Source organism: Nerophis lumbriciformis, linkage group LG03 (assembly GCF_033978685.3).
Source record: "Nerophis lumbriciformis linkage group LG03, RoL_Nlum_v2.1, whole genome shotgun sequence".
Classification (NCBI taxonomy): Eukaryota; Metazoa; Chordata; class Actinopteri; order Syngnathiformes; family Syngnathidae; genus Nerophis; species Nerophis lumbriciformis.
The window spans coordinates 18315485-18334073 of NC_084550.2; the positions used below are offsets into that span (position 1 = coordinate 18315485).

The 18589-nt window shown below is 41.7% G+C and overlaps 1 protein-coding gene across 2 annotated transcripts in view; it reads left to right on the forward strand.

The window, feature by feature from the left end:
• ints15 (integrator complex subunit 15) overlaps positions 1 to 18205 on the forward strand; it is a 39023-nt gene extending 20818 nt beyond the window's left edge. For both annotated transcript variants that reach the window (XM_061928416.2, XM_061928426.2), the window contains exons 6-9: positions 4587 to 4864; positions 4934 to 5174; positions 8846 to 8885; positions 17738 to 18205. In XM_061928416.2, coding sequence (XP_061784400.1) covers positions 4587 to 4864; positions 4934 to 5174; positions 8846 to 8885; positions 17738 to 17963 — 785 coding nt within the window. In that variant the 3' untranslated portion in view covers positions 17964 to 18205. The remainder of the gene's footprint in view (positions 1 to 4586; positions 4865 to 4933; positions 5175 to 8845; positions 8886 to 17737) is intronic.
• The last annotated feature ends 384 nt before the right edge of the window (positions 18206 to 18589 follow it).

The following is an 18589-nucleotide window of genomic DNA, read 5'->3' on the forward strand; positions in this document are numbered from 1 at the left end:
GGGAATTTGGGAATTTTTTGGAAAATGCTTAATATTTTGATTGTTGTGAATGAGTTGGTGTTGGAATTTTTCAAATTGGTCGAGAAATGTTGAAGTAGTAACATTTTTAATTGAGAAATAGTATTACTGAATTCCTGGAATTTTGGGAAAACCGGGAATTTTTGCTGTTCAAAAAACAACTCCGTTTTTTGTCCTGATTAAGAGGAATGATTTGACGGTGCAACGGTTGAAGTGGGTCGAAAAATGTGGAAGGAATCGTAGACAGAAAAAAGGTTTTGAAAAAACGAATTCTGGGAATTCCTGGAATTTTTTTGGAACTTGAAAAATGATAGTTTGAATGTCCAGGATGAGTGGAATGTGTTAAAGGTGGAATGGTTTGAATAGGTTGAAAAATGTGGGAATTGTGCAACTTGGAAAATGTCCATTTCCAATGGGAACTTCCTGGAAATTTGGGGATTTTGGGAAAATAGGGATTTTTAAAAGAATGATTAGGAGCATGCATGTCCTGAATGAGCTGAATTAGTTGGTGTTGGAATTGTTTACATCGGTCAAGGGCTTTGAAGAATGTCCCATTGATTTCAATTAGAATTTCCTCAAAATTTGGGAATTTCGGGAAATGCGGGAATTTAAAAAGAAAATGGTAAAAAACTTGAATGTTCTGAATGAGTTGAAATGGTTGGTGTTGGAATTTTTCAAATCGGTCGAGAAATGTTGAAGTAGTAACATGGTTGAATTGAGAAATGGTATTACCCTCAATATATAGTTTATCGCGATAGACATGTAAAACATATCTATAAAAAATGTGTTAGATAAAACTTTCGATTTTTTTTTTCCCTTCTTTGTCGGAAGAAACCGGAAGTTGCGAAGCAAGGTTGGTTACATGAACAAAGGCAATCGCTCTCTGGTAACCGAGCAGCGCAGGAAGTGATCACTGATCAGTGGGCGTGACATGCTAACAGCCAATCAGGTGACGGTATCAACTACTATGTTTGGTTGCGCCATCTTGTCGTCTCGCGGTGGATTCTCTGCATGGTGTGAGAAGAGAAGAGGTGCTGCAGAGAGCGAAGGAATTGTGAATAAAACAGGAAGCGTCCGCTCGATAGTATGGCCATTTTTGGGTTAATTTCAGACGTTCGTCCACACCACCTTAGCCGCGCTCACCCTTTAGAGCACAGCCGTAAATCATAGTTCTTCTCAGCTGTTTACGTTTATACACTTTGTACTAGTTTGTTACCCTTCATTAAGCATTTCTTACATATTCCTTATTTTTGCACCTTCGTTTTAAGAAGTTAAGTGATTTTAGAGTGTTTTCCATGCTTGTGTTGACATTTTATAGTTCATAGTTAATATTGTAAACACCACATTCTGGGTGTCTCATTCAGGAAAAAAAATAATTATTTCCATTCTGCTTTTAAGGCGGTGTGTCATAACGTTTTTAGCTTTCAATCAGGCATTATTGTGAGGTTTTGTATTAGTCTTCCTAAAAAATAGACATATTTTTTTCTCGAATTTTGGCCCCCCATGGCAAAATAATTGCCCAGGCCCGATGTAAATAGTCATGAAAATGAAGAAAACGCATTGAATGAGAAGGTGTGTACTGTAGGTTGAGAAACATCGGATGGAAAATGGGCCGTTCAGGTATGTAATGAAGCATATTTAAAATGCGGAATCTCCTTATTAGATATAGGTCATATATCAGTAGGTCATACAAAAATATAAATGATCAATGTGGACAAGTACAGTTCAGGCCAAAAGTTTGGACACACCTTCTCCTCATTCAATGTGTTTTCTTTATTTTCAGGACTATTTACATGGTAGATTGTCACTGAAGGCATCAAAACTATGAATGAACACATGTGGAGTTATGTACTTAACAAAAATAAGGTGAAATAACTGAAAACATGTTTTATATTCTAGTTTCTTCAAAATAGCCACCCTTTGCGCCGATTACTGCTTTGCACACTCTTGGCATTCTCTCCATGAGTTTCAAAAGGTAGTCACCTGAAAGTAGAGATGTCCGATAATGGCTTTTTTGCCGATATTCCGATATTGTCCAGCTCTTAATTACCGATTCCGATATCAACCGATACCGATATATACAGTCGTGGAATTAACACATTATTTTGCCTAATTTTGTTGTGATGCCCCGCTGGATGCATTAAACAATGTAACAAGGTTTTCCAAAATAAATCAACTCAAGTTATGGAAAAAAATGCCAACGTGGCACTGCCATATTTATTATTGAAGTCACAAAGTGCATTATTTTTTTTAACATGCCTCAAAACAGCAGCAATTTGGGACATGCTCTCCCTGAGAAAGCATGAGGAGGTTGAGGTGGGCGGGGTTGGGGGGGGTGGGGTAGCAGGGGGTGTATATTGTAGCGTCCCGGAAGAGTTAGTGCTGCAAGGGGTTCTGGGTATTTGTTCTGTTGTGTTTATGTTGTGTTACGGTGCGGATGTTCTCCCGAAATGTGTTTATCAATCTTGTTTGGTGTGGGTTCACAATGTGGCACATATTTGTAACAGTGTTAAAGTTGTTTATACGGCCACCCTCAGTGTGACCTGTATGGCTGTTGACCAAGTATGCTTGCATTCACTTGTGTGTGTGTGAAAAGCCGTAGATATTATGTGATTGGGCCGGCACCCACAGGCAGTGCCTTTAAGGTTTATTGGCGCTCTGTACTTCTCCCTACGTCCGTGTACCACTCCGTACAGCGGTGTTTTAAACAGTCATAAATTTTAGTTTTTGAAACCGAAACCGATAATTTCCGATATTACATTTTAAAGCATTTATCGGCCGATAATATCGGCAGTCCGATATTATTGGCCGGGGGTGCGGCTTATACTCAGGAGCGACTTATGTGTGAAATTATTAACACAATACCGTAAAATATCAAATAATATTATTTAGCTCATTCACGTAAGAGACAAAACATATAAGATTTCATGGGATTTAGCGATTAGGAGTGACAGATTGTTTGGTAAACGTATAGCATGTTCTATATGTTATAGTTATTTGATTATTTTCTAATATAAGTGTTTTGGCCCACTTACAATGACTGTAACATATTGTTTTTCATGAGCTGTGTACTATTATTATATGTCTGGGTGTGTACCTCTTTCAGAACATTAAAACATTCACATGTTGCACAATGAGATGTACATTCCTGTAACTTTCTGTTTGTAAAATATAACTTTATTAGTATTTCTTTAATATACAACATCATTTTATGATTACGGTTTGGGTTCGGTGAATGCGCATATGAAACTGGTGGGGTTCGGTACCTCCAACAAGGTTAAGAACCACTGTTCTATATGTTATAGTTATTTGAATGACTCTTACCATAATATGTTACGTTAACATACCAGGCACGTTCTCAGTTGGTTATTTATGCCTCATATAACGTACACTTATTCAGCCTGTTGTTCACTATTCTTTATTTATTTTAAATTTCCTTTCAAATGTCTATTCTTGGTGTTGGGTTTTATCAAATAAATTTCCCCAAAAAATGCGACTTATACTCCAGTGCGACTTATATGTTTTTTTCCTTCTTTATTATGCATTTTCGGCCGGTGCGACTTATACTCCGGTGCGACTTATACAGGAAAAATGCGGTACCTACAAACGAGGCATTATGATGCAATATGTACATACAACTAGCTTAAATAGCATGTTAGCGTCGATTAGATTGCAGTCATGGATTGACCAAATATGCCTGATTATCACTCCACACTAGTCAATAACATAAACAATGCTCACTTTTGTGCATTCACGCACAGCATAAAATGTTTGGTGGACAAAATGAGACAAAGGAGGAGTGGCATAAATCGCGTCTTTCTGAGGCAGCATCGGAGAAAGTTGTACATGTAAACAAACTACGGTGAGTTCAGGGATCGCTGAAATTAGGACAAAACGGTGCTTGCCAAATACTCTCATCAGTGAAGCATGTATAACATAAACAGTGGGATTTCTAACAATTAGGAAGGTTTGTGTCATGTCCTACAGAAAATATATTAAAACAAAAAAAAGTTTTATAGTTTCGATGCCTTCAGTGTCAATCTACAATGTCATGAAAATAAAGGAAACACATTGAATGAGGAGAAGGTGTGGCCAAACTTTTGGCCTGTACTGTATATCGTGATACAGTTTTCAGCTATCGCCAAGCCCTACCTCATAAACAGAGTCCTGTTATAATGTGTTTATGAGCAAATCTTTACAAAGGGGTTGTCACAAATAAATGCATGGTCCTAAGTGACAACAAATATGATTGTGATACACTACTGTATTGTATTGGGGCGGTATAGCTCGGTTGGTAGAGCGGCCGTGCCAGCAACTTGAGGGTTGCAGGTTCGATCCCCACTTCTGCCATCCTAGTCACTGCCGTTGTGTCCTTGGGCAAGACACTTTACCCACCTGCTCCCAGTACCACCCACACTGGTTTAAATGTAACTTAGATATTGGGTTTCACTATGTAAAGTGCTTTGAGTCACTAGAGAAAAGCGCTATATAAATATACGTAATTCACTTCACTTCACTACTGGAGGAATTACGTTTGTTATGGTTAACTCTTGTTGTTTTTACCTTAGAGGAGCTGACGCCTCCTCTAGAGCTCCTCCAGATGATTGTGTCGTGGATCCAAGAGGACCCTCGCCTGGTCCTGGTCACCTTCCTGAACACGCCCCTGTCTGGCAGCCCGCCGAGCACCTCGCTGGACGTCACGCCTCTGGGCGGGCTGGTGCGCTGGTGCGTCAAAGCCCCGCTGGTGTACAAGCGGGACAAGAAGCAGATGTTGCCGCACAGCAGCTCGGGCAGCGAGCAAGAAGTGGCGGCCCTTTTCTCCGCACTCCATTTGAGCGTCCTGCAGGTGCGAGCTCGGGGGCGTTCACACACATGAACATGCGCTTTTGGACTCAAGATGTTTTTTCTGTTTCAGGTCTTCATGCTCCTGCCAAACATACTGAACGAGAAAGGCATATTCGGTCGCCTGGCCCTCCTCCAGGTGGAGTCCTTGGCATCGCTGACCTCTGACCTGTCCCGGCTGTTGGACCAGGCCGACAAACACACGCACACGCCAGCCGCTGCTGACGTGCATGTGCATCCGCAGCTGGCTCTGGACCGGCTGGCTCAGGCCCTGCAGGTTGCCATGGCCAACGGAGCCTTGCTCTGCTCCAGAGGTGAGTGTGCCAATCAAACAAACACCTTTAAAAATCTCTAAAGGCCTTAGTGGCCACATACGTGGACAGCACCTTTTAGCTCTTATTTCCAAAATTGTGTACACAACTGAATTGGGGTCTTATGGCCACTTATGTGGACACTCATACTGCCATCTGGTGGTGTCAGAAGAGTATAACATACAATGGAATTTGTAAAAATAAGAATTAGCATGTCACTAAACATGAAGTACACTGCAAAACGTCAGTGTTCAAAATCAAGAAAAAAAATAAAAATTAGGGGTATTTTATTTGGACTAAGCAAAATTATCTGCCAATACAACAAGAAAATTTGGCTTGTCAAGACTTTCCAAAACAAGTAAAATTAGCTAACCTTAATGAACCCAAAAATACCTTAAAGTAAGTATATTCTCACTAAAAACAAGTGCACTTTTCTTGGTAGAAAAAAAAGAGAGAGAGACCTTTTTGCTCAATATGTTGAAAAATATTCTTAAATGAAGTAAATGCTAGTGCCATTATCTTGACATAACGATATTACATTTCTTGAAACCAGCAAACTTATACTAAAAACTAATTTATTGTTCTTAATGGAAAGGCAACAAGGCAACCGCTTATTACTCTCGGCGTCTCCTAGCCGCTCAGGCAAATCGTATGGTCTAAAAATGCATTTTTCCATGGATAACATGACATCATCGCGCCTGGTGCGTGCCCTTTCAGTCAATTAGTGCGCATATATACAGCCCGGCCCCCGGCCAAAATGTTTTTAATTGTAATTTTGAGGAATTTATCTGAATGTGCATGAACTATTTCTGTTCAAAATTGTTTGAAATGTCAAATGTTAAATATTAACTGTCAGTTTACTGTACTGTGCCAACTGTACTACTATATAAGTACGTATTTTCTATTGTTTCATTGAAAATAAAAAACAGCAAAGTCAATTTGGCTGTCATCTGTTTTAATTATGAGACACAATTGTCTCTTTCATGCTTGAAATAAGAAATGATTACTTTAAAAAAGTAGTTTTATACTTGTGAGTGTTGATGACACAGCTTTGCAACACTTGATATTCTAGTTTCAAGCATGTTTTACTCAATATAGGTCATCAAATCTCAGTAACAAGCTGTAAAATCTTACTGAGATCATTTAGGACCAAAACCCTTAAAACAAGTAAAATACTCTAACACAAGGGTCACCAACCTTTTTGAAACCAAGAGCTACTTCTTGGGTACTGTTTAATGCGAAGGGCTACCAGTTTCCATCCATCCGTTTTCTACCGCTTATTCCCTTTGGGGTCGCGGGGGACGCTGGAGCCTATCTCAGCTACAATCGGGTGGAAGGCGGGGTACAACCTGGACAAGTCGCCACCTCATCGCAAGGGCTACCAGTTTGGTACACATTTAAATAAATTGCCAGAAATAGCCAATTTGCTCAATTTACCTTTAACTCTATGTTATTATTAATAATTAATGATATTTATCTTTGTGGAAACACTGATCATCTTAACGATTTCTCACAATAAATATATATAGAGACAGATAAATATCAATATGCAACACTCTATTTTTATATTTTCTCTAAGTGCACATTTTTCAAATTGAACATTTTCAAATGATCACTTCTGAGACAGTCTTGTGAAATCACAATATCCCATTTTAACTAGCTAGCCGCTAACATTTTTTAACAAATCATGAATTACTTTGCACCATGTTTGTACAAATAATAACTCATGTAAAATACAAAAGTCAACTCTCAAATTTTTAAATAAATCATGTCACACTTTGAACTGGACACTAAATCTGTTATCTGTTTCTTTGTCAGTTAGTGAAGACCAAGTCTTTAAAATATTTTCTTGGATTTTCAAATTCTATTTGAGTTTTGTCTCTCTTAGAATTAAAAATGTCGAGCAAAGCGAGACCAGCTTGCTAGTAAATAAATAAAATTTAAAATTTAGAGGCAGCTCACTGGTAAGTGCTGCTATTTGAGCTATTTTTAGAACAGGCCAGCGGGCTACTCATCTGGTCCTTACGGGCTACCTGGTGCCCGCGGGCACCGCGTTGGTGACCCCTGCTCTAACATAAAATCTGCTTAGTGAGAAGAATTATCTTATCAGACAGAAAATAAGCAAATATCACCTTTATTTGAGATATTAAATCTTACTTAGATTTCAGTTTTTGCGGTGTACACGTTTGTGCACTTATGGACTAAGTACATCATATCAAAAGATGATTCTTAGTTTTTATTCTAATTAGGGTCCAAATAGCCCAAATAACAAAGAGAAATAAAAAAAAAAGCATGTAAACAAACATTGCGGGCCTTAAGTTAACAACTTTAATTTATTCTCAGAATCAAATAAATACCGTATTTTTCGGACCATAGGGCGCACCGTCGATGAATGGTCAATTTTGTTCTTTTTTCATATAAAAGGCGCACCGGATTATAAGGCGCATTAAAGGAGTCTTTTTTTTTTTTTTCTAAATGTATAAGAGAATAGAATGGACTTTATTGTCATTATATTTGCATATAACGAGATTAAGGACTCCCACTTAAGGTGCGATAGTGGGAACAAATATGGGTTAAAAATAAATTACACAAAAGGTAATAAAGAAAAAAAAAACTAACAATTTAAATAAACAGACTACTATCCAATAAAATTAATAAGAAATCCTGTAGAATATAAAAAACACTATAGAAATACAAAATACTGTACAATATACAAAACACTATACAAAATACAAACACTTCCTTGTGGTCTACATAACATGTAATGGTGGTTTTTTGGTTAAAATGTTGCATAGATTATGTTTCACACATCACCTTCGAGCCGCTCTCTGACAGTCCCTTCCGGATGCGGCGTTTAGTGGGCGGTCTTATTTACGTGGCTCACCTTCGACAGCATCTTCTCCCCGTCATCTTTGTTGTAGCGGTGTAGCGTGCAAGGACGGGAGTGGAAGAAGTGTCAAAAGATGGAGCTAACTGTTTTAATGACATTCAGACTTTACTTCAATCAAAAACGGAGCAGCATCTCTTCATTCAGAAACAACACCCGCAAAAAAAACATCCGACCGGAACTCTCTAATAACTAAAGTTCCTTGGGTGAATAATGTAAACTCACTACACCGGTATGTTTTAGCACTTTAATGGCGAGTTTACTGACAGATATAAGTAAGAACTTTACACTACTTTATATTAGAAATGGCAACAATGGAGGATGGATATCCCATAACAAGAAGATAGAGAAAAATAAGAAGCTTATCGACTATGGCAATTTTTCAGGATTTATGCAGATCCCAAATACAGATCAGCAGGTACTAGAAGGTAAGAAAAGTTGCTTTTGCATAATATTGCAAAACAAAAAGCCAGATAATATGTCTTACCTTATACACACACCATAATAATGCTCGTATGTTGAAGCACATCAAACGGTGCAGCCTTCGCTTATCTCTTATGTTTGACTGCCATCTACTGGTCACACTTATCATTACACAATGTGCCAAATAAAATTGCTTCGAGGTCGGTAAGCTCAACCAAACTTATTCCTTACATTAGATTAGGCGCATCGGGTTATAAGGCGCACTGTCGAGTTTTGAGAGAAAAAAAAAGGATTTTAAGTGCGCCTTATAGTCCGGAAAATAGGGTATACAATCTAATGCTGTATTATTGTTTTGTTCTTACAGAGGACCTGAGAGCCATCTGTTCACGCCTCCCACACAACAAGTAAGAAAGCACCAACTTTGCTCTTCCAGGGGTTCATTTAAGGCAACATAAACAAACAAATAAAATAAAATAAAATGCAGTTCCACTTTAAACCACTAGTGGCAACAAAGGCTATGTTCACATTGCAGGGTAAGATTGTCCAATTCATATATTTTTTGGTCAAAAGCGGTCTTTTTATCTAATCGTTCACATTACAAAACAAAAAAGGAAATGTCTAATGTGAACGCAATCTGACCCACGTGCAGACATGACGTCATCACATGGCTTCAATTCCGTATTTGGGACAATTTTTAAGGATTTTTTGCGATCAAAGTCAACGTTTTCTGAGCAGAATATCGCGTTGAAGATTAACAAGGAAGAGGTCAAGCACTTTGGCCTTTTGCAGTTTTTGGGACATTTTCCTGCGACGTCTGCTCCAAGAAGGGAGTGATGGAACATGATGGACGTGAGTTCCCAAAACATTATTTTTGCTTTATATGTTGAAGAGGTTCATTTAGCCTACTAATGTGTATTTATAAATGGTTGATTTATATAGGCTAGTAAGGTAAAGTTTTGTACCTGACAAGATAGCAAAACTTTACCTTACTAGCCTATATAAATCAACCATTTATAAATTATTTGTACTTGTTTTGTGCTAAATTGTCAACTATTTATTATGCAACCGTCTATCTTGGAGGAGAATGAGGTAATATCGGTTGGATGAATGCGACCAGAGCGTTCACACTGCAGTCACATTAGGTGCATATCTTTTTTTATATCCATGTACGAAAGAGGCCTGGGTCGGATTTGAAAAATTCAGAATTGCACTGTCTACATAGACATGAAAAAATCTGATACGGGTTTTGATTGATTGATTGATTGAGACTTTTATTGGTAGATTGCACAGTACAGTACATGTTCCGTACAATTGACCACTAAATGGTAACACCCATACTTGCCAACCCTCCCGAATTTTCCGGGAGAGTCCCGAAATTCAGCGCCTCTCCCGAAAACCTCCCGGGACAAATATTCTCCCGAAAATCTACCGATTTTCAGCCGGAGCTGGAAGCCACGCCCCCTCCAGCTCCATGCAGACCCGAGTGAGGACAGCCTTTTTTCATGACAGGAGGACAACAGGGTGACAAGAACTAAATCATTCAGACAAGAGATAAATTGTATTATTATGTTTATTTTACCTAAAAATAAATATATTTATTAATTTTAAAAAATAAATAAATTTTTACTATATTTTGCTAAAAACATCAAAATTATATATAAACATTAAATTATTATTTATTTATTTATTTATTTATTTATTTATTTATTTATTTATTTATTTATTTTTTAAATTTATTTATTTATTTATTCATTTTTTTGTGTGTGTGTTGTGTATGTATGTGTTTGTGTATATGTGGGCTTATGTATATGTGTGTGGGTGTATTAATGTGTATATATGTGTGGATGTGTATGTTTATATGTATATGCATGCGTGTGTATATGTGTGTATGTGTATGTATATGTATATGCATATATGTATGTGTGTATGTATGTGCATATGAATGTGTAGGTGTGTGCATGGGTGTGGATGTCCGGTGGCTCAATTGGCCTGGCTGTGGATGAGTTGGGGTAGGTGGGTTGGTGGCCTCGGTGGTAGCCGGGGGTGTGCGTTGTTGTGGTTTACGGGGTCGGTCGCTTTTTTGTTTTGGTTTCGGCGGCCGCGGGTGTTTACGCTGCGGACGGGCGGTGGTGGTGATGGTTGCTGCGGTGATACCAGCGGTTGGCATCGCTGTGTTGGGTTGGAGTGGTTGGGGGACTGTGGCTGGTGTCTGTGCGCTTGTGGGGTTGTGGGGCTGGCTGGCGTTGGCTTGCCGGCTGGTTTGGGGGCTGGCGGGCGGACGGGATGCATTGGCTTCTTCCCCCGTTGGGGGGCTCCTTCCCCTGGCCGGGACTCGTATGGGCACGTTGCTGTGTGGATGGCCGGGATGCGGTGTTTGCATTGGGCGTGGGGGATGTGCGGTTTTTCTGCGTTTGGTTGCCGGTATGGGCTCTGCAGGGTTGGGTTGGGGCGGGCGGGGGCTGGCTTTGTTTGGCGGGGGGAGGGGCTCGCGTGGCGTCACGTTTAAGTGGTCTGGTGTGGGTCACGGGCTGTGGCGGGGGGTGGCGGCCTCCTGGCCGTAGTTCCTGGTTGTCGGCCGCGTGGACTGGGGGGATGTCCGGGCCCTCTACTCCTCCTACTTATAGCGCACACAGTCACACATATATAGGACTTTGGGGATTGTCCTGCGGGGAGGCATGGCGGGGGGTTGAGGATGCCTCCAATGGGGCTCCAGTCCTCCTGTCTTGTCCCCTCGTCCATCCCTCAATCTTAGCTGCATATTAGACACTTAGGATTTGGGGGGCTTGGTTTGGTTGGGACCCACCATGACCTTGATGTCCCCCAATTTTAATCGCATTATTAGTTCCCACAAGCATACATATCTCACTCACGCTACAGTACACACATCAATAGGGACTGGAGGTCGGCTGTAACGGCTGACCTCCTAATTTTAACTACACAGTAGACACTCTGGGGGCCTTGTACACATGCATGGGGGGTTTGGGGTTCGGCGCACCCCTCATTGCCTCGTCGGCCGGCGGGGACTGCGGTCTGGTGGCCTGCCAGGCTTTTATTCATTTATTATTGTTATATATATATTTATATTTTTAATGTATTTATTATTTTTATTATTTACTTATTTTTATTTTATTTTATTTTTTAAATTTTATTTTTTATTTTATTTTATTTTTTTATTTTTTATTTTTTTTAATCTTATTATTTATTTGTGTGTGGCGTCGCGCGGGTCTCACTTCCTGTTGGGTGGGGTCCGTGCCCGTGTGGCCCGACCTTGCGCTGTGGGGTCTCTGTTGGTGACTTGGTGTGGTGGCGGCGCAGCCCCCGTGTCTGGTCTGGATGCTGTGTCTTGGTTGTTTGGGCGGTGGTGTGTTTGTGCGGGTTTGGGTTGGGGTGGGGGGCCTTTTGGTTGGGGGGGTTGTTGGTGTCTCTTGTTTGCGTGTTGGCGTTCGGGCTGACTGGCGGGCTGGCGCCGGCTGGTCTCCGTGGTCCTGGTGGCGTGTGGTTGCTGGTCGCAGTTTTTTTTTGATTGCTTTGATTTGATTGGCTGGTGCTGGCTGTCTGAGGTTATTGCGGCTGCTGTTTCTGCTGCCGTTTGTTTGTGGTGTGGGCGCCCGTGGCTGCTGGGTCTGGTGCAGGGGTGTGGCTGATGTGGTGACTGGTGGCAGCGCGCGCGCGTGATGGCTGTCGGGGCTGACGAACTGTGTATATGTATGTATATGTGTGTGTATGTATGTATGTTTATATATGTGTATGTGTACATATGTGTATGTATATGTATATATGTGTATGTGTGGGTATGTATACATGTATGTGTGTATGTGTATGTATATACAGGTAAAAGCCAGTAAATTAGAATATTTTGAAAAACTTGATTTATTTCAGTAATTGCATTCAAAAGGTGTAACTTGTACATTATATTTATTCATTGCACACAGACTGATGCATTCAAATGTTTATTTCATTTAATTTTGATGATTTGAAGTGGCAACAAATGAAAATCCAAAATTCCGTGTGTCACAAAATTAGAATATTACTTAAGGCTAATACAAAAAAGGGATTTTTAAAAATGTTGGCCAACTGAAAAGTATGAAAATGAAAAATATGAGCATGTACAATACTCAATACTTGGTTGGAGCTCCTTTTGCCTCAATTACTGCGTTAATGCGGCGTGGCATGGAGTCGATGAGTTTCTGGCACTGCTCAGGTGTTATGAGAGCCCAGGTTGCTCTGATAGTGGCCTTCAACTCTTCTGCGTTTTTGGGTCTGGCATTCTGCATCTTCCTTTTCACAATACCCCACAGATTTTCTATGGGGCTAAGGTCAGGGGAGTTGGCAGGCCAATTTAGAACAGAAATACCATGGTCCGTAAACCAGGCACGGGTAGATTTTGCGCTGTGTGCAGGCGCCAAGTCCTGTTGGAACTTGAAATCTCCATCTCCATAGAGCAGGTCAGCAGCAGGAAGCATGAAGTGCTCTAAAACTTGCTGGTAGACGGCTGCGTTGACCCTGGATCTCAGGAAACAGAGTGGACCGACACCAGCAGATGACATGGCACCCCAAACCATCACTGATGGTGGAAACTTTACACTAGACTTCAGGCAACGTGGATCCTGTGCCTCTCCTGTCTTCCTCCAGACTCTGGGACCTCGATTTCCAAAGGAAATGCAAAATTTGCATGGTTGGGTGATGGTTTGGGGTGCCATGTCATCTGCTGGTGTCGGTCCACTCTGTTTCCTGAGATCCAGGGTCAACGCAGCCGTCTACCAGCAAGTTTTAGAGCACTTCATGCTTCCTGCTGCTGACCTGCTCTATGGAGATGGAGATTTCAAGTTCCAACAGGACTTGGCGCCTGCACACAGCGCAAAATCTACCCGTGCCTGGTTTACGGACCATGGTATTTCTGTTCTAAATTGGCCCGCCAACTCCCCTGACCTTAGCCCCATAGAAAATCTGTGGGGTATTGTGAAAAGGAAGATGCAGAATGCCAGACCCAAAAACGCAGAAGAGTTGAAGGCCACTATCAGAGCAACCTGGGCTCTCATAACACCTGAGCAGTGCCAGAAACTCATCGACTCCATGCCACGCCGCATTAACGCAGTAATTGAGGCAAAAGGAGCTCCAACCAAGTATTGAGTATTGTACATGCTCATATTTTTCATTTTCATACTTTTCAGTTGGCCAACATTTCTAAAAATCCCTTTTTTGTATTAGCCTTAAGTAATATTCTAATTTTGTGACACACGGAATTTTGGATTTTCATTTGTTGCCACTTCAAATCATCAAAATTAAATGAAATAAACATTTGAATGCATCAGTCTGTGTGCAATGAATAAATATAATGTACAAGTTACACCTTTTGAATGCAATTACTGAAATAAATCAAGTTTTTCAAAATATTCTAATTTACTGGCTTTTACCTGTATGTATGTATGTATGTATATTTCTGGGGGTACGCTCTGGGCCTGCCTGTCAGACGGGGGTCGACGCCTCAGGCTACTGCATCCGAACTGCGTGTCTGGAGCTCCTGGGTCCCGCTGTCCATCCCTTCCGGGTGCCCGTCTTGGTTGGGGCCTGTTGGGCCTAGTCCCTGCGTCTATTGTGGTAGCTTGGTGCTGCAAGGTATTCCGAGGTGCTGCGAGTCGGCCAGTTGCTGGGGTAGTGACCTTGTTTGTCAGCATGTCTGTGATCTTCTTTTAATTCTTTTTTTTAAAATTAATTAATTAATTAATTTATTTATTTATTTATTTTTTTAATATATTTTATTATTATTTTTTAATTTTCCCCTCCCTCAGGGGGGGGGATCGGCGGGGCGGTTGCTGGTTGTTCCATCTCCATCGTTGGGGTCCCTGCGGGTGGGGTGGGTGGTTCCCGTGGCCCTGTGCCTGGGTGGTCCTGCGGCGGCCGGTTTGGGTGGGGTGGCCGGGGGCTGGCCTCGCCGCGCTCTCCGGGGGTGGGGGGTGGGCTCGTGGGGGCCCGGTTGCCGGTGGGGCGGGGGCGGTCTTCCCGTCCGGTTGCGGGGAGTCTCTGGGTCCCTCGGGCGGGGCGTCTCGCCTTTCTGCCCGTGTGGGGTGTGGTCTCTCGCTGGCTTGGGGTCTGGCTGTCCCCTGCTTTTCTCGTGCCCTGTCCTCTGCCGGGTGCGTCTGTCTGCGGCCTGCTGCTGGCCCTTGTGGGCGGTACGGTGGGTCGGGCTCTGGGGTTCCTGTCGCTGGCCGGCTTGGCTGCGTGGGGGCGGTGGTCCCTGGTTCCCTGGGCACCACGCCTCCTGTTTGTGGGTTGGGCTCTCGGGGGTGATGGGGCCGTGCTCTGGCTCCCACGCACTCTGGGAGTCGAATGTATTGTACATGCAAATTCACATATGCTCACATACGTACATAGGTACCTACGCTCCCACATACATACACAAATACAGTACATATTTACCTACCTAATGTTCGTACATCCACACGCACATTCAATATACAAACATACACATACACATACTGTACATATACATTCACTGTACAAACACATATACACATTCTGTACATATACATTCATTGTACAAACACATATACACATTCTGTACATATACAAGTACATATGCATACTTACACTCATGCACATAATCACGTTTCATCAAACATATATTAACGTTGTTGCCCTAGGGTAAACTGGGTGTAACACATGGCACACTGACAAAGCTTAACCTATTGTGACTATAACAATCTACAAGGTTAATATAGGTTGCTTCTCTTTCTCCCCCTCCATTTTTCTGCATTCTTTCGTATCTCAAGTTATCATTACGTATATGTATTGTTGCATTTAAACAACTGTATTGTTGATAATAAAGGTAAATTATTGGTATTGTTCATTATCAATAGCGCTATTTCTATTGGTATTTGTATTGATCCATTTGTAGTGTAATAATGCTCATTGTCATTTCTGTATTATTTTTTATTTTTCGCTAACTGCTTATTTGCTATTACTTTTACCATCATATTTGTACATGTCATATTTGCTGATGTTGCTCTATTGTTGTTGTTGTTGTTGTTGTTGTTTGCTGTTGTTGTTTTTGTCTCTCTGTCTAATCCCCCTCTTGTCCCCACAATTGCTCCCTCTGTCTTCTTTTTTTTTTCTCTTTCTATCCCCTCCTGCTCCGGCCCGGCTGCACTAAATGATAATATAAATACATTTAATAAAGTCAAATACAAATAAGGCAACAAGAGAAGTATCCTACACTTCTCTTTTGTAAAGTAAATCTGAACAGCCGACATGGGCATCTACATCAACTATATGATTTGCCTGAGAAGCTGGACAGGACACACACAAAAAAAAAAAAAAACCATCAAAATTAATTGTATTTTTATTTGTATTTTTTTGTGACTCCTTTTACATCCAGCCATAGAATTATACATTAAAATAAACATATTTGAAATAATTGATTTTAAATGATCATAATAATTCATTTAAAATGACCATATTTAATTATTAAAATAATTGCTTGTTTATCAACAACTTTAGCATTTTATTCATTACATTTTGAAACTCTCAGAAGCCAAGTTATGTTATATTCCTTAATATTTATTTATGCAAGTTTGAAGTATCAATTATCTAAACACAGTTTTGTTTGCATATTTTCAGGATATATATATATATATATATATATCATCATAGGCATCCGTCCGTCAGTAGTGACGATGGGTTGCGCCTGGGGGAGTTCATTCTCAATGATTCCTCCCACCGTCGAAGCTGGCGCCAATCGGGTGGAACTTAAGACTGCCAGCTTCCGTGTTGTTTCCTCCCTTTAAGGGGGAGGCTGGAGTGACCTCTCCGTAGCGCAAGCCTGGGCAGAAAGTATGGAGATCTTGGGTTGCCCAGACATCAAGATCCCCCTCTCGGCCGTGACGATGTGGCCCAGAGGAAAGCAAGGCAATACATCTGGCATCGGCTTGGCTGCAGGAGCTGCCGGCAGGGGGTCAGCAATGACACCCAGCCGCCTCAGGGGCTCCACTCCTGAATTTCTGTCTGGGTTTACTCCCATAGCCTTTCCTTCTCCCAAAGGTACCACAAGGCAGCGGGTGGGGGGGGCAGGGGGAATGACGACTATTTGACCCATAGATGGGGCAGTGGTTGGCGGATGCCAGGGCGTGTCCACACACCGGTGGGCCTGCACACCTCGCCTCTGGGGCCCACTGCTGCTCCGAGATCCCCTACAGTTTAGCCTGAGACCGCAAGGTCCCAGTTACCGTGTGTGGCCGCGAGGAGGCACTGTAGGGGTCTTGGTGGTGGAGAGGCTGTGTACCAGCAGGAGGAGGCTTACGCACTCGGCTCCTCTTTTCACCCACCCAGGGGCTAGCTGGCGGCGATAGCTGTAAGCAGAGAGTAGCAAGCAGGGGCAGCATGCAGCATGCACTAACTACAAGCACTTCTGCCACATATCTAACGCACTGACGCATCACACGCACCCTGTGCGTGAGCACTCACACACAATATACACAATATATATATATATATATATATGAGGTGGCGACTTGTCCAGGGTGTACCCCGCCTTCCGCCCGATTGTAGCTGAGATAGGCTCCAGCGCCCCCCGCGACCCCAAAAGGGAATAAGCTGTAGAAAATGGATGGATGGATGGATATATATATATGAAATACTTGACTTGGTGAATTCTAGCTGTCAATATACTCATCCCCTCTTAACCACGCCCCCAACCACGCCCCGCCCCACCCCCGACCACGCCCCCATCCCCACCTCCCGAAATCGGAGGTCTCAAGGTTGGCAAGTATGGTAACACCCCAATAAGTTTTTCAACTTGTTTAAGTCCACGTTAATCAATTCATGGTAAAGGGGTCACATATAAGCAAAAGAACAAATTGGAATTGACCTGCAGTGTGAACAAGGCCAGGTGGTGTTCTTGTTATATTTTGTGGTTTAAAAAAATGAGCAAGCTCTTTTACTACATTTGTACTGAATTAATGTTATTCAGTCGGAATAATTATTTTGTTGTGCCCTATTTTTAGCACAGTAGGGTTGTCCAAGTCTGATATTGTGAACTTCACTTAAAGATGTTTCTATTCTTCTAAAACAAATGTTTCCTTACCCTGTTGTTGTCATTTTGAGCTTCTGTAATGACCTGGAAGTATGATAGTCATTTTACTGCTCTTTGTCGCCATCTAGTGCTTAAGAAGTAACTACTGGTTTTCAAACTTTAAAAATTCAAATAATATATTAGAATATTTTCACTTGTCCCATTTACCTTGTGTTTTTGCTCCTGCAGTTTGCTCCAGTTGGTGTTATCAGGCCCAGTGATGTACTACAACAACATCCACACCCCGCCTATGGCTTTCAGCCCGCACGCATCCCATTCTCCCATCGCCTCGCACCCCATACACCCGGCACACGCGCCCCACACACCGCTGGCCTCGCATCCCTCCTCGCATCCGCAGTACCCCGCTCAGCCGTTCATGACGGGGATGCCCTTCCCCTTCCGGCCCAGCCACTGAAGAAAACGCCGTTTTGCTGGCAAATAGTTCTAGTCTGTGTGAGTGTTTTGTACAATGTGTCATGTATTATATGTTAATAAGTACGGTGTGTGTGTGGCTAACATGTTTCTCCAATAAATATTTTTTTACTTCTACCTTCTTGTTATTCTGTACTTTCACCATTAGGGGTCACTACTATTCCATGTTGGTCTCAGTTTGTGATATTTAGTTTACAAAAGTTTACAGGACATAATGTCATGGCTGTCTTGAGTTTCCAATCATTTCTACAACTCTTATTTTATTGTGATAGAGTGATTGGAGCACATACTTGTTGGTCACTTAAAGCATTCATGAAGTTTGGTTCTTTTATGAATTTATTATGGGTCTACTGAAAATGTGACCAAATCTGCTGGGTCAAAAGTATACATACAGCAACGTACATTACCAATTTTGGTGATGTAGAAAAGTTACAATCAAATCAAATTAGCTTCATAGCATGGCCTTTTAACTTCATGTGAGTGATTATGATTGACAACACCTGTTGACTTCTCTGAGTCCATTTAAATAGAGCTTGTGGTGCAGTCATCAGACTCGGTTACAAACGCGACAATGGGAAAGTCAAAGGAACAGGTCTGAAAAAACAAATC